General features: G+C 36.1%; 1 protein-coding gene across 9 annotated transcripts in view; it reads left to right on the forward strand.

The window, feature by feature from the left end:
- Positions 1-21,584, forward strand: part of ZNF385B (zinc finger protein 385B) — a 164,513-nt gene that overhangs the window by 119,935 nt on the left and 22,994 nt on the right. For 8 of the 9 annotated variants that reach the window (XM_069020506.1, XM_069020508.1, XM_069020514.1 and 5 more), the window contains 2 exons: positions 6,745-6,855; positions 19,950-20,112. In XM_069020506.1, coding sequence (XP_068876607.1) covers positions 6,745-6,855; positions 19,950-20,112 — 274 coding nt within the window. Of the gene's footprint in view, positions 1-4,145; positions 4,227-6,744; positions 6,856-19,949; positions 20,113-21,584 lie in introns of those variants that run through there. The other variant, XM_069020515.1, reaches the window with a different exon arrangement.

Here is a 21,584-nt window from a genome sequence, read left to right on the forward strand (position 1 = left end):
AGATATAAAAGGTTGTTTTCAACTTTGAGTGTCCTTTTAGTTGTCTTGTAGTAAAAATGAAGTAGAGGTGTAAACACCAAAGGTGCTCTTTGCTTTTTTATTTTTCAGTACTCACTCTTATTTCAGCAACTCTTCATGGACAGCTGTAGTATCTGACATGTTAACAAGTGAATTACAGCAAGATTTTTGGTTTGTTTTAAGATGCTTCCAGGCTGATTACACTGACTAGTAGTAGTGTGTGGAGGTCACAGCTGTCACAGCCACTGTTTTCCCTCAGGGAAGTTGCAGCTTGCTGCCAAATTGAGGGGACAGACAAACACAGTGAGAAGTTGCATTCAGAGAGATTTGCCTTCAGAGTACAATGTTGTTGTTGTATTTTAGGAATCGTGTAAGGGAAGGCAGATGCTAGTCCCTGTGGTCTGAATTCTTTCTCAGTGGATGCTTATGTTTTTCTGCACTTGGGGAAAGACATCTGCTCAGAATTTTAAAAAGAAAAAGTAAAATCATGGATTTGCTGTAACCTGAGTATGGTTGGGTTTGATTTCCCTGAGATCCAGATTTCATGCTCTGTGCAAATGTGCTATGTGTAAGTACATTGAGAGAGCCTCCTAAAAAAAATTCTTAAAGCAACCCTCAGACTACAGGATTGCAGTAAAAAGAACTCTATAATGTTGTAAAACAATTATTCTTTTTGTTCAATGAAGCATTTGCACAAGTCTCCAAATCAACTGCTGAGAATCTGAGTTATTGACCATCTACATCTGCCTGTTTTTTAGCAGCCCCAAAATGTTGTGAGGAGCATAGAGACAGGTGTAGGGAGGTAGTGTTTAGAGAGCTGCAGGCTCACTGTACAGAACTACATCTCTGTGGAGACACTCTGTGCTACTCAAGGAGAGCTGATGCACAGGGAATATTGATGGCTTTCCTGCAAGAAAAGAAAGTTGTTCACATCACAGAATGATTTATGCTGGAAAAGACCCTTAAGATCATTGTGTTCAGCTGTTAATGCAGCACTGCCAAGCCCTCAACTAAACCATATCCCTCAGTGCCACATATACCCTCTTTTAAATATCTCCAGGGATGGAGACTCCACCACTTCCCTGGGCAGCCTGTTCCAATGCTTGATAACCCTTCCAGTAATACATTTGTCCTTGTATCCAATCTAAGCCTCCCCTGGTACAATTTGAGGATGTTTCCTCTTGCCCTGTTACTTGATACCTGAGAAAAGATAGTGACACTCATTTTGCTGCAATCCCCTTTCAAGTAGAGCTCTGTCAGCAGAGCTGACACAAGTGCTCCTGGTGATGCAAAATAAGCAGTGAAATGTATAACAGAATTGCAGTGACTTGAACACTAAATTATGCTTAGAATTAGTCAAATGAGAAATATGTTCCCTGTTGGAACAAAAGCAGCACAAACGTGGAGAGAAGAGATTTTTGCTGGTTTATGTCAGCCAGGCATGTCAAGCATGACATCACAATGTTAATGTTTCTGATTTTTTGCTGGGCATTTTATATATGTGCTTTGCTGAGTATGTGTATTCACTTCTGTCACTCTTTTAGTCATTTTCATATGTACAGTTATGGTAGGGGGCTGTGTATATATGGCAGAATTTATGATAAGCTTCATTGTATGATCATTCTTCACAGTGGCAGCATGCTTGACTTTCATAACAACTGGAGCTCAAACACACGAGGAGTTACAGAACTTAATTTAGATGTTGCATTGGTAATTTATGTATGCCAGTGGTTTTTTTCCAGAGGGAAATACTGGATTATATTATCAGTTTGTTCCACATACGGTTTAAAACCTCTCTTTATCAGAGTAAACCAACATAGTATGCTGAAGGCTGCTCTCTGTGTTTTTCAGAAGCTTTTTATGCTTGCTGGTTAAGTGATACTGAGTTACATCTTTCATACCCACTACCAATATTATGTTTACAAAATCTTGTCTAACAGTTAACTCTCTATTTGACCTGAGAGTTACATCATGATAAGACGGTAACAGGGCATACATTGCCAGTCACAGTTTTAAACCTTACTCAGGTTATATTTATGTTTCTGTTAAGAAAAGACAGCACTTACCTCTCCTCAGGATCATTGCAGTTTGTTTCTGAGGCTCACAAATTGGTGTTTGTACTGTCTGCTGTGTATAAAGAGATCTTTAAAAATAACCAGAACTTCAGTTCCACCAAATGACTTCTCCCTGAGCATGTTTTTTTCTTGTCTTCCTGTACCTACTTTCATGTCTCTTTGTAGTCTGATTCCTTTCCCAGGAGTCACCAGAATAATCTGTGGTACCATGATATACAGCAGGGCAGGGAGAGTTGCTGGTAGCAAGAATGATAAGAGAATTTAAGGATGAACTTCTTGAATTGCTGATGATAAGGTGAAACAGCTCATCTAAAACTGCCTTTGTACCTGAGGACTAAAAGGTGGCAAATATGATGCAAGTTTTTAAAACCCATTCCATGGAGCATGAAAGGGTTGTGGGGGTTTTTTTTGACGAGGAAATGAACAGGTGCCTCAATAAGAACAGTATAATAGAATTCCTAGTCCTGTAAACTGCCTGTAAAGTGTCAACATAATTCCTTTTTAAAGAGAAATTCTTCTTTACAAGCCTGTTTGTAAGGGTCAACAAACATGTGAATAAGGATGTTTAAATCTACAGTCTGAATTACTGAAAGGATTTTCACAGAACCCCTTGGCAAAGATTTTCTTAAAAAATCTAACTGGCATAAGAAGATCCTTGCATGACAAAAAGATGTTTGGGAGGTAAGTGAGCTGGGGAAGCTTGCTATTGGCAAAGTTCTCCAAGGTAGTGAGGACTAAGAAAGACCACAAAAACTGTGAAAGACCTTGATGAGACTGACAAGCCAGACAAGAATGGTTGGTGAAGTTAGATCTAGATAATTCTAAAGTGAGGCACACAGAAGTAAAAATTCACAAAACTTCACATAGAAAATAGTGTGCTGGGAATTGGCCATCAAGACTCGGGAGTGAGATCTCAGGTTTATAATAGCGATTCCTTGAAAACATCAGATCAGAGTTCAATACTGATCTACCCAGAGTATTTTATATGGTTCCTGTCCATATCTTCAATATATTTAATAGAATTAGTTAAATTTTGGTGGAATTGAGATGGGCAACAAGAATGTAGAAAGGAAGGGAATGATTTCTGTACACAGAATGACTGAGCAGAACAGAGATAACTGCGGGTGTGGTACAGGTCTTATAAAATTAAATGGTATGAAGCTGTATTTAAACAAAAAGAATTATTTCTTGGCACAGCAGACTGTAGGCATTGGAACTGCATGCAAAAAGTGCAAACTGGTTTACATCAGTTTCAGGGGTAACTGTGCAAGGGAAAGTCACTGGAATTTATCAAATACACAGAAACACCTGACTCTGGAAAATCTTTGGTGGGAAAATATGAAAAAAGCAGCAGGAAGTACAATGTCTGTTTGTGCTGCTCCTGTTCAGTTCTGTCTGTTGCTAGACTTGTATTTTTTAAGTGCTTTAAAAGTTCTCGTCACAGGTCTTGGTAGCTGTAGAGTATTTCTGTCTGAATTTTCTTAATCCTCATGTCAATAGTTTGGGTGGTTTTAAGGAGCCTCATCACAAAAAAGATAGTATCTTCAACTTTCTTGGAAAGACATTTTAAAGTTTAACTTTTAATTAAACCAATTGAAATAGGAGAACAAGACTAACATGTTGTTAAACCTAGTTATGGCTACCAGAGCCCTATGAATTGCTGAATTAATTCCCCCTGTAGCGTAAACAGCGTAGTGCAGATTTTTATTTGCATTTGTGGTAGCTTGTTATTATGTGGTTAGCTTCTGTTATTATTTTGTTTTATAGATCTAGTTCTTAAATACGGGTGCTCCCCATTGGGCAAACTATGCTGTGTCATTTCTTAATAAATACCTCAACAAATAACTCTCTCCCTCTTTCCTACTCCCTCCTGCACTGCAATGAAGAGGATAATTTTGTATAGTGATCTAAGATCAGTTTACCCTGCAGCATTAATCTCCTAACAGAGAGATACTATTTTATTTTTCCAGCATGCTGTAATCCACCCCAGTTTCTGATGTATTTAAAGCGTATTAATTGTTAATGTTGCACTTCTTGAATTCTAATCATGACCAGGCTGCATGCAGGGCTCCTGTTTGGGAGGATCGTTAACCGCTCCCCTGGGGATCACAAGTGGTACTTTCTGGAGGCAGTGTGAGCTGCATTATTTTTCTAGATTTTTGTCCTTGTGCTGCTACATCTGTTTGAAACTGGGACTGTGTGCATAGTCTGCATTGTGGGGTTGTGGAGTGCCTTGCCTTGCACTAGCACTGTGGATTGTTATTTGGAATGCACAGAAGAGTCATTGATCACTGCTTCTTCCCTTTGTATTTTTTTTTAAACGGGACTGCAGACACTAGTGGGTATTTTTGCTATTTCTTTTCACCGATCTCAGACACTTCAAATGGTTGCGGTACTTCTGAGCATTACTCTTTTCTTCTAGATTAACTGATTAACAATTAGTAGTTAAGTTGAAATGTAAAACATTTTTTCCATTTAAGAAAAAATCCAGCCAACTCTTCACTGATACAGCAATCTTTTAACATGTATTATAAATGTAATATGTATTGACTGTCATATCTATTATAAAGTGGATGCTCAAAAAACTTTTAATATGCATGTATAATTGTGATGTACTGTGAAGGGTGATGCCATAAATGGTACAAGTCAGAAAAATATTTTTTATTGTGTTTTAAGCTTTTAGACTTTGAGCTCTCACTATGTCATAGAAACAGGAAACAAGGGTATTTATTTCAAGTTTTTCTTAGCTTTTGTCACATTCATTATAACAATACTGCAGCATTTAATAATTCAGCAGATCATTGCAGACCAGGTGGTTTTAATTCTGTATTGTCATGTGGTACCCCTGTGGCAATGAAATACAGTATTTAGTGGCAAAAGCTGATACAAATTAAATTACCTCTCTGGAAAATTTATTACTAATGCCATTTACAAAATCATGCATTTGGTTTAAAATGAATGCAGCAAGAAACATATGTAGCCATTGTCGAAAAAAAATTAAGTTTTCAGTGTTATGTAATAAATTTGAAGAATATCTTCTTTATGCAAATACAATGCAGTATGTTTTTCTTGAATTTGTTTTTTTGTGTGTGTCTATATATGTGAAGAAAATCCTCAGTAGTTCAGGCTTCTCTGGCAGCTTAAAATTTGTACTAAGGGAAAATTACAGTCTTTATCTTCATGTTTAGAAAGTCTGGAAGCAGCTAATTTACTGTTCTAATTCTTTAATGAATCAGTTACTTCAGCTCTTCTCTCCTCCTTTTGCAAGTCGGCTTAGTACCAAGTGTGTGTTGTGTATCACCTGGGATTAAACAGCCAGGTTTGGTTTCTTCCTGTAGTACTGTAACTGAAAGAACCATCGCTGTGGTCACAAAGCAAGCTTCAGAAAAATCTATCTTCATAACAAATCAAACTCTTTTCTTCCAAACTGGTTTAAAAACAAAATGAGGAAATGAGCACTTATCTTCTGGTTGTAAACTGGCATTTTTTTCCCATTCCTCTTCAGAATCCAGTGCTTATCTTTGATAAGGATGAGGGACCACACATGCACAGATGCTCATAGGGTCATTTGGGTTGAAAGGGTTCTCAGATGTCATCTGGTCCAATGTCCTGCTCAGAGCAGGATCAGTTGTGAGACCAGACCAGATATTCTGCTTTTTTTAATTAGAAAATTATGTTTGAATATTTTTGCATCAGGAAATTAATTTTAATCTGTATTCATGTCACATCAGGAAGAATAACATGTTATGACTGAGGTCTCGACACAGTAGCAGTTATAAACTCTGTTTTCTGAACATCCTGTGTCATCCCCCAGGTTCTGCAGTGTTAACAACAGAGTGCTCTGTGATCCTGAGCATATTCGTGACCAACAGGAGTCCTGATATTTAGCCAAGATGTAATCAGCTCTGAGCTCCTGAAAAGGTTCCCTCAAATTTAGGAGTAATATATTCAGTTTTTTCACTTGTCTCACATTTTTTTACAGTGTTAAAATGTTTTCTGAAGCATGCTAACTTTCCTGGTGCAAACACTCCCTTCATGTTCCTCTGAACTTCAGCTTTCCCGTGGGTTCTGTCACTCATCAGTTCTGCATGGAAATGTTTGGGGATTGCAACCTCTTTTCCCAGCAAATGGTATTTGTAATGGAGCCTGCAAAGGACCTCCTTTCACAAAGAGATCTCCAGGAGAGAATATTTTACAAATAAATGCTAATATTTATCACTGAAAGGAAAACATGTAGAAATAAATGACAGTGACTTGTCAGAGTGCTAAAGTGGCTTCTGTAGTATGTCTGTTGGGTCAGTGGGTGATAGGGGAGGGCTTTCAGGGGGCTCTGTGCAATTCAGCTGTGGTAGGGGGGCCCTGCAGCCCACAGGATGTGTGGGGTTGGGGAAGGATCTATTTAATAACCTGGGGATGACGGCAACAATGAAGCTGCCTTTTTCTTCATCAGCTTTGGCATTTCCTAATTGTTAACCAATTCCCTAACCTGTGTTAAATCTAATTATTGTGAGTGCTCAGATCTTATTTCTCCTGTTTATCTCCAAAAAGAAAAGAAAAGAGCTTTCTGCTGGAAGTGTTATTTTTTAAAATTTTTCTTCTGTACTTTTTATTGCCCTGAAAAGCTGTAAATTGATTATTGTTTGTTCTCCAGATGGATCCTGTGCAAAAAGCAGTCATAAACCATACATTTGGAGTGTCCATTCCCCCAAAGAAGAAACAAGTCATTTCCTGTAATGTCTGCCAGCTTCGCTTTAACTCTGATGTGAGTATTGCCTATGTTCCTTCCTTTTTTTTTCTTTTTGTTTTGTTGCATTAGGTATAATTAACCTAAACTTCTTTTCCTCAAATAACTCATTCTGCCTACATTCTGCTCAGCCTGATGGGTTGCTGTTTTGTCCACTCAGAGGCAGAAGTCCATAAAGCATGAACTCTTAATTTTCTTGGATAGCTCTGGCACGATAGCCGCTGCCAAGTCCATTGGTGAGATCCCATTTGATGGTACAGTAACCTTCAAGAAGTATTGCAAAAAGAAATATTTGTCTGAGTTGCTTTTTTTTTAAAAAAGGAGGTGAAGCAGAAAACCTTCCCAACGAGTTCTCCAGGTCATATTTGCTTTTCTTCCAGAAGAGATAGCTTTTTCTTGTTGTTTGTACATCCTTGCTGATATGTCTTTGAATTTCTCAATAAAGTCACTCTTCCAATAACTTTCATTTGTAATAAATATAAACAGTTCTAGCTGTCATCTTGAGTGAGAAATTCAAAGAAACTGTTTTCTGAAGGTTAATTTTAAAAAACCATTACAAAAGAGTACCCAAAGAAACCAAAAGAAATTCAAGGAAACTATATCTAAGAAAATTATGACCTTTGAAAGTCTAAGAATGTGTATTTGTTCTTGGAGACTACTTACTAATGTCATTACATTAATAAAAATAAACCCAAATTCCCAGATTTCTGTTTTTATCTTGAGGGCAAGAATAGATCCCTAAGTGATATGTTAATATTATATATTTTTCTGTCATAATTTTGGTCTCAGAAATAGATGGCAGGCACTTCCTCAAAGCCTCTGAGTATTTTGTGCTCCTTGAGATTTGCAGTAAAGCACCTATACCCATTACCCTGGTTTTCTCTGCCTCTAAAACTGCACTTTGAAAAACGTCTAATAAAGTGTTTTCCCCAGTATGGCTTTCGTGTCTAGGCTGGTAAGGATTTTGGAGCAGTGCCATTTTAGCTTCAATTTGATTTCTAAATCTGTCATCGTTTGACAAGCTTATTGAACTTCCTTTGAAGTGGCAATATCTGCTTAGTTAACTGATCTCAAAAGTCATTATTTTAAATTTAGTTTGCTTGTCTTTCTACTTTAAGGTTAAGATTTAAGTGGAAAAAAATACCTTTATGCTCTGATTCTTGATCCAGGTATCTACTTTTACTGATCAAATCAAGGAACCAAAAACATTTTTTAAAATTTCCTTTGGCTTCATGGATCCTGCTTCTGAGCTGGATCTTACTCCATCACCAGTGAGGCAGCTCAGGCTGTCCTTACTCTTCTGTCTCCTCTTGAGGTCGGGGTCCCTCTGATGATGGATCCTGTCCCCAGAGGAGTCACTCACTTTGTCTGTGCTGACATTCAGGTGGACAAACAGCACTTCAGGCAGACAAATTGAATCACAATTGAGTGGCTTGAAACAAATAAACAAAAAAAAAGCTGAAATGTTTATCATTTTGTACACCTGTCAACCAAACAATTTTTCCTATCTAGACTTACAAAGTAGAACAAAATGCATATCATATTCTGCTTTAAATAGTGGCACCACAAAAAGCATGGCCAATTATAGTCATGCTGCTTCTTCTGGGGCAGATGTATTCAATAGGGTGGTGTGCTCTTTCCTCCTAAATTTAGTGAATATATTCGGTTGTAGTTACTAGAAAATATCATCATCCTTTTGTGATGAATGGTTGTAAGAAAGGATGAAGCACCATGGCTGTCATATTTTTACATGCTGAAATGCAGCACCTTACTTTCTACAGCAGTTTAGTTTACCAGGACATTCACAAACAACATAGAAATTTAATTTTGGAAAGTGCTAAGGTTATAGCAGTGTAACGAATACCAGAAGATACTCAGATATAAATCGAAGTTTCACAAATATTTCATTACCTCAACATCTATGAATATTTGGAGAATGAGTCTTCATTTTAAAAGCTTTCTAGCCTTTCATTGGGTTATTCAGCTTCTCCTGAGAAGCTGTACATAAGATTTCAAATCTCTTCTTCAGGTTCAGTCATTTCACATTAAGAATTATTTATTTGAGCATGTGTCGCATCTTTTTTTCTGAGAGTGAGATCTTTTTTTATTTGGATGTTGTTCTTGCCTATCCAAATAGACACCCCTCCCCCCCATAATCTCCATTGTTATAGTTTCACTGAGGAAATGCTAGAGGAGTTTCAACCAAGCTCTGCAAACTCACAGTTCTTTCTCAGCTTATTGGAGCTCCTGCGCAGAAATAAAAATCTGGACTCTGCATATGTTTTTCTTTTTGGTCCCTTTGGACCAAAAATAATGTGAAATTATGCTCAGGGTGTGGAATAATGTTTACAATCCATCCTTTGTTTGCTGACTGGGGAAGAAGGGAGTCAGGTATGTGTGAACCTTGTAACTGCTGAATCTTTCAGAGAATCAGTTCCACCATGTGACATGCTTTTGAGTAGCATCAAACACTTTTAATCTGCATTAAAACTTCAGTGTAGCACATTGCAGAATGTGCAGCTTTACACTTGCAATTTCTTCTAGCTCTACAAGGCTGACATATTTGTTGTTGATAGGCATTTTATTCCCTTGAACTATCTCTGACCTAAATTATGCAATTAAATGAAGTAAAAATGGCAAAACGAAACTGTTAATTGTCTTTTTGGTTTTTTTATTTTTATTCTCCTAAATGAATTTCACTTGCATGATTGTTTGAGGATTCTGACCTCAGTCTGGTGATGTTTTATCAATTGCACAAGAAACATACAGGCAGTGGGTATTCATCTATGAGAAGAAAATTGGTTTCCTTGCCTGCAATCTTTTCCTTGTGCTATGGACACTCACTGGTCTGAATCAATAAACCAAAAAAAAAAGAAAAGTCAGACTAGTCAATTTATAGTTGTCAGACCTCCCACTAAATTAATACAGTGAATTGCAAAGGTTTTGGGTTTCTTTTGCTTGTATGTCTGCAGGTTTAGCTTTGGTGAGAGTATTCTGGCAGGGATTCAGAGGCAAGGATCTGCAGCTACCTGCAGGAAAAGAAAGATCAGAGATGGGAGGAAATTTTAAATATTTAAAAATAGGTTGTCTTGAATGTGGGAGTAAACATATGTTGAAGTGATGGATCTGTATTTTCAAAAATAAAGTTCCTAGAATGATTTTTCTTCTGCCATATTATAATTTGAACAGTATTTTCTAACTGAACTCTTCAAGATCTCCCAGTCTTCAATTTTTAACGTACAACATGAAGAAAACCTCTGTGTACAGATTCAGAATTTTGTCTAGTCTTAACCTGATATGTCCTCTTCTAAAAAAAGAAATTACAGGGTTTGACTCATACTTACAGACATTCACCATCATACTCTGCCTGTCTCTTTCTAATATTTTTAGCTGCATTTTGTTCAGATTGGAGGTTGTCTATTTCTGCTAATAAATTCTGATACAACTGGTTTGAACACCCCTTCCAAACTCTGTCAACTCCAGAAAAAAACTGTAGTACAGAAGAGATGATCCAAAGTCTTGCAAAACAGAAAAATAAAATGTCATCTCTGAAGTAAGAGCAAACTAAAGTTGTCTTAATAGCCTGAACTTTGAAGTCCTTCAGGGGAATTTTATCTGTAAAAGTAGTATCAGCCTTATAGCAATGATAACTGAGGTTGCTTCAACAACATTTTTTGCATGATCTACTTCAGATACTCTAGCTGGAACTCAGAGTGGAATTAGGTGCCTAAATCTAAGTGTTGTGCTGTTTGAATATCTGAGGTGTCTGGGACATCCCCAGCAGGCTGATTAACTGACAGAGGACACCTGAGGACATGCCAAATTACATGGTTTGCCTGCCTCTGGAGCTGACCCCCCACTCATTCAGTTTGCCTTCTGGTTTACTTTTATTTCCTTTTCTTTCCGGTTTTTTTTTTTTTTTTCTTTTTCTTTTATTTTGAAGAGAGGAGAGAGAGAAGCAGGATTCAGTGAAGAGAAAAAGCATAAAAATATAGGAATAGAGAAAGTGGAAGGGCAAAAAAAATGTGAGGAGGGAATAGAGGAAAGGGCTCTTTCCTAAACTAGTTTTTAATGGTAGTAGATACCAGGAGTCAAGTGCAGTTGATTTAGGGTAAAAATCTCAATTTTAGGAAGGATAGTGTTATGAGGATTGATAGTTAATGAGGTTGATTAAACAGTATGCTTAATGAGATACTTACTGTAGTCTGCATAAACTTTATTCTGTTATGCAGAGGAACATAGTCTTTCTAAAAACAGTTTAAAAAAGAAAAAAAGCAACATTATCCATTAACACTTGCAGTTGGATGTGCTTCAGTGTTTTGGAATAAACACAGGTGTTTCCATCTTTGTATCAAATTATCTGTAAATATGTTACATTTAATTTCTTCATGGTGATGACACAGCATGTGCTCCAGTGCAGCAGTGACTAATGTGTCAATGAAGTTCAAGCTACAGTCTTATGTTATGATCCAGCTCAGAAAAAATGAGAAATACTCAGTCATATTTACTACCATGAGAGACTAGGCAGTAGAAGAGGAAGAATTCTCTCCATGGGACAGATTGTGATAGTGAGTCAGATTTTACAGTAACTTGAAGGCCACCAGAGCAAGGGGAGTAACTATTCCACAAAAGGAAGTAAGATATGCTGTGAAAGATCTAGCTTAACCTTTGAAAAAATACTTTCTTCTTCCTATTAAGAATTCTGGGATTAATTACATACGTTTGGATGGGGATATTAATTATATATACTACAGACATTCTTGCAAAAACAAAAATCATCTTGAGTGAGTGTCCTGGCTCTGCCCAGGAGAGGGCTGATGTTTTGCAGTAGCTGGGAGGGGCATGACCATGGCCTGGGGATTGTTCCATACCACCTCACATCGTTGCTGGGAGTGGGCAAAAGGGACTCTCTTTAAGAAGGGTTCCTTCCACTCAGATAAATGTGGTGGATGGAGCAGGCCCGTATTATTTATTGGTGGGAGCTTCTTTTTTTTAATACCTTTTGTTTTTAATATTGTTGCTCTTACTGCTCATCTTCTTATCTCATTGCTGCTTCCATTGAATTGTTCTTATCTCAACCCATGATCTTTTACTTTTTTTCCTCCATTTGGAGGGGGGAGGGGAAGTGACACATGGTTTTAGCTGGAGTCTCCATCCCCTGGAGGTATTTAAAAGATGTGTAGGGACATGTTTTAGTGGTGGACATGGCAGTGCTGAATTAACATTTGAACTTGTTCTTAAAGGTTCTTTCCAACCCAGATGATTCTGTGATGCTCCACAGAGTTTTAGGAGCTTAGGCACTATACAGTAATGTCAGTACTAATCCAATCCCTTTTTCCAGCAGCCAGACTTCTCTATAGTCCGAACTTGCACATACATGATGCCAGCACTCCACATGCATTATTGTTCTGATTTTTGTTTGGTGGTGTTCTTTTTGTAAACAGATTTTATCATCTGTTGATCGCACCTAAAATAAGTCTGCTTCCCTTTGCACATTTTCTGTTTCTTATAGAAATGTCTTTGGTTGTGGTACAGCCTGGTAGGCACCATCTTGTTCATAGGGTATAATTGGATTGAAAATAAACTTGGGTTTGCACAGTGTGCTGCTGTGTGGGTAATGACAGCAAGTTACCTTAAAAACCAGGAGGTGACTTCAAAAATCAGGAGGAAACACCTTGTAGGCAGATCAGAAAAGCAGATGTAAAAACCTGGCATTAAGAGACAATAAAGATCATCTTATTATTGAATGTATTTAAACCTAATAAAAATGATGTGATGATAGTGCTCATCTTTTGAAAAAGCCAGAAGGAAAATTTTTGAAGTTTAGGCAAGTATTACCAAAAGTTGACTTTGCAAATTTAAATGAATCATTTATGCTGTCAAAAAGATAATAAAGAAAATAATCAATAGCATCACATAAAAATCTACAGAACTGTCATTGTCTTTAGTCAAAGGTTTTACATTTTCCTTATAAATAAGATTATATTGATCCTCTGGGTATGGAGGGTAGTGAAGCAGATAGGAGGTAATTAAAAGCATAAATCTCAGGAACTTGTGAAGGTAATTCTCTGTTTTGTAGACAGAACTGACAAAATGATGAAAGTTGTTAGCTCCAACATGACAGAACTACCGCATGATTATAGGGTACAGGGCTATAACATGATGAAAGTTCTGTTCAAATAACAGCTATTTAACGGAGCTTTTAACTAAGTTTGCTAAGGTATTTAAAATATGAGTTGAATTCTTATGACATGGCTGATATTCACAGCTCCTTGGTTTTTCTATGTTCTTTTCAATAATAACCTACCTTACTATTCTGAGTAATTAGGTTTTAGAAATCTGTAAGGATGGAAATAAAAAACTAATGCATATCTTTGGTGTAAAAAATATATGAACATGCCAGGTTTGCAGATTTCTTCAATTACATCTATTATTAATAGCAAATGAAATAAAATTCTATTTTTCAACACTACTTCCTAATTTATCATGTCATGTAATTTTTATTAGAGTTATGATTCTAGTCTAAATTCTTCATAATTTATATACTCAAATACTCTTACAGAATGGTTCTAACAGGTAAACTATGTGATCAAACATTTGGTAGACATCTTACTATTAAGAAAGGGAATTTTATAGTTTAAGATCTGCTGTGAATTAAAATAACAATATGTTATGGACATAAATACCTCTCTTCTCCTCCTGTTTGCGCAGTTAGTTTCCGTCTAACAGGAGCACTGCCATTGTAATCAACTTGATGTATAAAAGTGGGCAGGAACACAGGTGTTGAGAGGTGTTCTTTCTACAATATTAAATTCTGACTATATTTAGGATATGTTAATTTTTATTTTTTTTTTTTAGCTTGAATTTATGTAAAAATTTTTTGTGCTATGCAGGAAAATATTCATCTTTATTGCTACTCCATAACAGAAGTTTTCACGATTATTATATATCTGTTCAGTCTTTCAGCTGTTCATTTTCTGTGGTTGAACTGTTACTAGCAGAGGCTTTTGTGGTATTTTCAACAAAATATTTTTCATCAGAGATTACCAGTTGTATTGACACCAAATGAACACAGGATTTGAGATAGAACATAGAATCACTGAGGGTGGAAAAGATCTCTAAGATAATCAAATCCAGCCATCACCATGTTCACCACTAAACCATATCCCCAAGTGCCACACCCAGATGGCCTTTGAACAGTTTCGGGGATAGTGATTCCACCGCTTAATCAGGCAGCCTGTTAGAGCTAGAATTGCTGTTGAGAATATTTCCCCTCCAGGGTGGAATTCCTGCTTTATGAAGGTGCAGTAGCAAGTGAGAAGAAGTAGGAGTTGTGAGCCACCATGTTCAGTTCCATTTAGTTGTGGCACTCACCTAATATTGTGCAGCTCAAAATTTGAACCTACGTTTCCCATGTGGATGCTTCAGAGTCTCCCTTTATTTCTGCATTTCTTCTTCTTTCTGTCCATGCAGATCCATATACATTTAATTGTATATGTTAATTGCTGGATAATGTGGTAGCAGATTCAAGCATTCAGCTGAAGGGTTGATGGTATACAAAGGTCTTATTTCCATGAAGACCTAATGAAGGGCTGCTTCAGCTGATCTTGAATAAACCTGTAAAAAATCTTGATCTCACACACATAGGCACTGAACCTTTAGACTTACTCAAGCCTTTCATCAGGTTAACGTGTCTTTGCGTAGCAATAAATTCAGTTAATTAGTCATTCACATAGCAAGTAGATTCTAAAATGCTGTCACTTGTCAGCTGCCAAAATGAATCCTGTGGATTCCAAATACACTGTCAGTCACTGCTCCTGATGGGGAATATCTGTTATCTTTTGTACTGCAGTCTTGCCTGTAGTTCAAAGTTTTCTTAAAGGTAATACTGCTGTCAATGAATCCATATGATCCATGTGTTTCCTGGTTATCTAGATCTATTGATATCTGCAGATTTATAAACACTTTTAACTTTCTACAAAGTAAAGCTACTGAGGTTGTTTTAAGCACTACAATATGTTAATGACATTCACACTTGTTTTCAAAGGCATATTTACATGTAGAAGATAATATAAATTGTTTATGTTTCATTAAATGCAGTCTAGTATATAAGGCTGTTGTATATGTATTGTATGTAGTCTTACAGTTTAACATCCTACTTTGATTTCAAACAGTAATTTGTAGTTGAAAGTAGCAATTAAATGTAGATTTTAAATAAAATACCACATTTGGATCATTTTTAACAGCAGAAAAAGCTATCCTTTCTTACAGCCAAGTCATTAATCCTTATAACATAGAGGCTTTCTTAAAATTAAAACATTCATGAGGTTTGATTGGTTGGGGATTTTTAATTGGTACTAGAAGACTGTGGATAGAACTAAGGTGTATAAATTTCAAGGTGTATAAATTAGAAAAAATATGGGAAAAAACTCCATAATTATTTGTCTGTCAATTATGTTCTTAATTATTTGCAACTTAATTTAAAATACAGCTGTTCACTAAGCCATGGTCTTACAAATATGTAGATGTAGTTTTTAATGTCATAAGATACACATCCCATTGATCAAAAAGGAATGCCAGACAACTGCATAACACTTCTGTGGAATTTGGCCTGTCAGTACAAAGGTATTTTTTGCATTTTGATTCATAATGTCCCATTTATGGCAGCTTAAAGCTTCTCCTGTTCATTAAACCTACTAGCCAGTACCTGGTGACTTTCCGTGCTGTCTAATAAGTAGGCAGGTTCTTTTTTAAAGTATTGCAATGTATAAATATCATGCTAATAGGCCACAGTCAGTTTTACATTCAGTTGAAAATCAGACTTTCCTTTCATTAAGGAGTTCTTTCATAGAAATATTTTCTTATACCACTTTCTCAAAACTGTCCACCTTAACCTAGTATGCATTTAATTTAAAAATTGTAATAATGATAATTCAATGGTGACATTTAATATCGACTGTGTAAGCAATAGATGTAACTTAATCTTTTTGAAATGAAAAATAAATATTTAAACAATATTGAATTGTGGCACAGATAAATTATTTTACTGTAGAATGAATTAATCCCGACAGTAAATGCAGCTTTATACACGGGAATAAAGTATTTTGCAATTAAAATCATTATAGTACATGAGTATAAAAAGATATTCTGAGGTAACAGATTTTCATTTTGGTTTTTCCTAATTTTTTTATTTTCTCAAATATTGTTTTGCTGACACAGAATTTGCATGAATTATTTGTACTTAAAGATGATCAAAAAGTACCCTCAGTATCCATTAAAATATTGTATCCCTAAGATATTTACTCTTGAGATAATTTTGTATTTTATTGGGGGTTTATATTAAAATTGGTAAAGTATCTTCCTTTTATGCACATGACTTTTGAACCCTATGTGTACACAACTTCCTCTGGATTACCAGAGCAAATGAAAATAAATTTTTGGCTTCTTGCCTTAACTAAAAATGAAAATTTTATGTACTATGGCTTATTTCAAAGATAAGTTTAGTATTTCAATGATATTGTCCACAAAGCTCATAACCTCTGCTCTACTGCTGTATTTGTGTCATAAGCAAGTTTTAAGTGAGACTTGGAACAAATATGTTTGTCTTTATTATGGTGCTTTTGCAAATATTTTATAAAATTAGAGTTATTAATTATCAGGAAATTAATAATCACGGTAATTCCTATCAGTAATAATCAGAACTTGAGTTCCAATTTCAGATTGCCTCAGCTGCCCTTTTCTCTTTTGCTTGCTGTGACTCCAGAAAACTCCAAGGGTTTATGTAACATGGTGATACAGCATTTCAGTTACCAAAAGGCAGCTGAATCAAATGATTTATCCCACAGTGGATAAAAAGCAAACTCTGAACTTCAAGTGTATCTGAAAGGACTAGAAAATAGTGCTTATGTGGTTAGGAAACATTTCTTCAATACTTTAATACTCCTCTAACTTCATGCTTGGAAAGAGCATCTGCGTTTCTATTCACAGAACAGAGATGAGTTGAAAAAGCCTAAAACCCAAAGGTTTGACAATATCCAGCCCCTGGAATTGAAACTTGACAAAATTGTTATAGAAATAAACCGTATGTACTTAACTGACAAAGTGAGGCACTGAAACAATTTTTTAAAGGTAGATTTTGCATCCCCTAACTACTTTAAAATCAAACCTGGAGAATTTCCCCCCCCATTCAAAGGAATATGGTCTGGTTTGAATAGTATTGAGGAAGGCTGGCATTTCCAAAAAGCCTACTTAGATTGGTCATAGCAATGCTTTCTGGCCTTATAAGGTAAAACTATGAATTTCATAGATTAAAATAATTAGAAAACTTAAAAATTAGTCAATTCACCATGTTTCCATGAAGCTTCGCTTGTTGTTATGGAAATCTTAATTTTAATTCTGCCTGGGCTTGTTTGTTCTCAACAGGTCTCATGTACACTATATGAGGATTGAATGAAGGGAATCAAAGACTGTAGTAGGTTATTACTGATATTGCAGGCATTATTATTGCAAATATCAGCAGAAAGGCTTATTATCAAGGAATTGACTTACTAAGTCTTTCTCTTGAGTGCATTTATGTCTCTTATGTCATAGCTTTGGCCTCAGGCAGCATATGACCCTACCAACAGCACACATATGCGCAGAGCATAGAGTTCAAATATTTAAAGGGACATCATCAACTTGAGGATGCTCGAGTGGAAAATCTTGTACTTGCTATTATTTAAAGTTAAAAGTATTGGAATGGAAAGGGTATATATTCACCCCAATTCTTAGCTCCACTTTTTGTACACTGTAACATGTGAATAGTTTACTGAATTTTGTTGGTGGAAAATACCCCTTCTAGTGCATCATGTCACAACTGCAAAGCTTAAGAGAAATGGATAAATCCCAGCAAAGGTGGAGGGAGACAGGGCATGACTCCTGTGCCTCATAAGGCACATTGGCTTAACAGGGCACAAACAGGACTGTGCTCCTCTGCCCGTATTCAGAACTGAAGAGATCCAACCCAGAAGTTGACAAGTGTCCCTTTAAGTAGTGCACATAGTACTAGTGGTATAGCTGGTTAGTTGTTTTTTTATAGTCCTTAAATTGTGTTTGTATGCGTGTTAATATTTCAAAGGTTTTAAAATCAAGAAATATTTTAATAGCAATTGATGAGTAAACTCTTCACTGTTTTTATAATAAAGTTTTTTAAAAATACCTCACTTTCAGAGGAATTCAAAATAAAACTAATCTAGCAGCCTTTCTTACTGAATGCTTGCTTACTGAAATCTTCTATGAAAGGAAAGGTGCACCCACAAGGACATACACTGTCCTTCTGAAGTGGAAAGCACTGTTTCACAAGGTGTATAATCACTTAAGAAGTTCTGGTGTATAAGAACTTCACTCCTCTGTTTTAGCAACAGTTCTCCATCAGTTTAACAGAGTCCAATAACTTGTGTGAGGACTCCAACATGCTGTCTGTTCTCTTGCCTGCTCCGGCTGTTCCTACTCTTCACTTCTACTCTGTCATATGATAAAGCTGTTATTACATGCTGTCCCAAGGTGACTGTATTGTAATGCCCATTTCTGCTGATCTTAAAACAGTTTTCCTCGTTATGGCAGCACTCTTTATGGAGTTCAAGCATCTTAGATATTATAGTTGCTCTCTGTAGAAAGCATGTGACTTGTTTCATGGCTCGCTTCATTTAACACAGTGAACTAAATAAAATAGTTGGTAATTGATTGACAAGAGAGAATGAATGTGGTTTTGCATGAACAGAGTGAAAGTTTACTTGCACTGATGTTTTTATATGCCAAGTTCCAAGATGTGCTTACAAGAAGCATGCTTTCTCTGAGTGTTTTAAATTGAAGTAAACAACAGTATTAACTTCTGCGGTTAATATGTAACCTTCAATAGAGGCACCTAGCGGTATAATGTTTATAGTGAAATAATGTTTTAAAACTGTGTTTGGAAATATTAATAATGCAAAGCTATTGCTGAATAGTACAGTCTAATAAAAAAACCTGGTTTGGATGGGACTTTTTTCTTGCCCATTATTTGGTAAATTAATTCATTAAGAAGTCAATAAAAACACTTAAATTCATTAGCTGAAATTTCCAAGCTTTGGAGTTTTGTATTAAGTATGTAGTTCCTTAGTTTTGCTTCTAACAAAGTGGCCTGATTTGTCAAGGCATCTGATTATATAGAGTCAGGAAAAATGAGGGGGGCTCAATGGACTGAAAAAAATGGGCAGATATTTATGTGTCTAGCTTTAGCTGTGCAACTTCAAAAACACGTAGTTTCTGAAGATAGTTTTAAGACAAAGGTGAAGTAAACATCTCAGTACATATTTCTACTGTTCTCCTTGGGCAGATTAGGAAGAGTATATTATATATAAACCACTCCAGCCAAAATAAATAATAATAATTTTAAAAAGCTTCTCTTCTCCCTGTCCTTCAGGTTCCAATTTTCTTAGTATTTGAAAAATAATATTCAAGGCAATTTATAAAGCAATCAAGACTGACAAGTATTTAGTTTTCTGTGTTGTACTTGGGTCTACTGAAGTTTACAGGTATGGTATTTCCTCATTTTAACCCTTCTTGCTTGATCTAATAGAAAAGTCATACTTTTTCAATTTTCAATTGTTTCAGTTGCTGTTAGTGCGAAGGTGAAAGTATTTTATGGCATTTGTACTAGATCAAACAGAAGGAAAAATGGATTATTTAATCACGTTACAGCACGGTTCATCTTTCTAACTGCAAGCAATAAAGACTAAGGAATGCTACATGAAAATTGAGTAGCATTTTTCTGAATTGGATGTGTTTACATTTATATAGTCCTTTAAATCTTTAAGCACCATAGAAGTAAAGAATTACATTAGGAGTGACAGAGCTCTATGTAATCTCGAAGCCTGTTTTTCCAAGTTACTGAAAACATGCAATATTCATTAAAATCATGTCATTTGAGTATATAAGAACTTACATCCATGAAAACTGTTAGTTTAAAGCTATTAAAAATTTTTAGGTGGAATAATATGGTGCCTACTATTGAAAGTGTCACTTTTCTGCCTTGTCGTCCATTGTATTATATACAAGTGCAAAAAAAAGTGAGCCTGATTTGTTCTCCTTTGTAGAGCCAGGCCGAGGCCCACTACAAAGGAAGTAAACATGCCAAGAAGGTCAAAGCACTAGAGGCAACGAAAAGCAAACCCAAAGCTGGTTCTTCCAAGGACAGCGCAAAGGTTAACACGGGCTGCTCCACCACGCCAGTCACAGCCAACATCTCTGACAAATCAGGTCAATGAAAACTTTTTGTTCTATAGATCCTTTGCTTTCTCCTTTTTTTCTGTTTGTATGAGAGAATTTGGTTGCATGATAGTGTTCCATAACTTGTCTTTTCTAAACTATTTGCTATGCTTTCTTGTACAGAATTGATTTGGTTTGATACTCTAAAATTGCTTTTTCACATCTGTGAAACAACTGGTGCCTCTGAATGCTAAAGTGGATTTTTCTTAAACCTATGAAATTTACTCTTTGAAAGTATGGATGTTCTTATGGCCATAGTGGATGGATGTGGTGAAGTATGAGGTTATATATTTGGCTGAAGCACAAGAAACCTTTGTAAGAAATTTTTCTTTCTGAATAAGACAGTGTTGCTCTAATAGGAAAACACACCTACAGAAATGTGAAGCCTTGTGGCCTGGGTGTTTCCTGACTTTCACAGCTCATTAGTGCTTCAATATCACTTCTTTTTTTTTTTTTTTTTTTTTAACCCTTCAGATTAGTAATCTGAGGAAGATCAGCAACACTAATAGCAGTGGAGTTGCTTGAGTTTCTGCTCTGTCAGTATTGTATTACTGAATGAAACAGGAGACTTTCATGAACTCACTGACAGTGCTATTCAGGAGAAGGCCCCTACTGTGGATTACCCAACTGTCAGTCCAGTGGACTACTGCTGATAAATTTGCTTCTGTTAGGGAGCCATTTATTATCCTCCTCATCACAGCTGATCTTGACTCAGGTGCTGTGAGGTGAATAACACAGGTTTTTGACATGTGCATTAAAAATAACCAAAAAAAAAATGCCAACTCAAAAAAAGTATTTCTGATTATTTGTCATCCTGCTCTTTTCACAGCAACGTCAAAACTATCTTTGGTCCTTAACAATGACAATGGATGCCAAATTTTGGGTTGATTTATCTAGAAAATCACATTTTGGTTTTGAGAGAGATGAGCTAAACCCAAGTAGCATCTTCAGGTAAACAAGCCCTGCTACTATAAAACAGTAGCAGTCTGCCATATAAAGTGGACTGCTGAACAGGAAGAGATTTAAAATATTTGATAAATATTTTACTCTCTGAAATATCAAAAATAGCTTTATTTAAGATGGCTTACAGCTCCACGTGTGCATGGTAAGAACTCATACAACTGCTGAAGTAGAGTATCAGTTAAGACTTTAGAGGATTTAACGTGATAAGAATTCATCTGTGATAATGTAATTGTATAATGCCCTCCCTCTCCGATGCCAAAAGTTGAGGTCCAGATAACAAGTTTCGTTATCTTCTACAAATTCCATCATCTCTTCCACAGGTCTGAAACTGTCTTGTGTTTCCTTTGCCAGACTATGAGGTCTGAATTAAATGAATTCTTTCCTTTCCTCTGCAATGTATCTAAAATCTACATTCAGTTTTTGATAAAATAATACAACTAATCAAAAGGGAAACCTGCTCTTGATATTTTTTCTAATTGCCCTGTTTTGACAGGGTGTTT

The sequence above is a fragment of the Aphelocoma coerulescens genome, chromosome 7 (assembly GCF_041296385.1).
Source record: "Aphelocoma coerulescens isolate FSJ_1873_10779 chromosome 7, UR_Acoe_1.0, whole genome shotgun sequence".
In the NCBI taxonomy this organism is placed as follows: domain Eukaryota; kingdom Metazoa; phylum Chordata; class Aves; order Passeriformes; family Corvidae; genus Aphelocoma; species Aphelocoma coerulescens.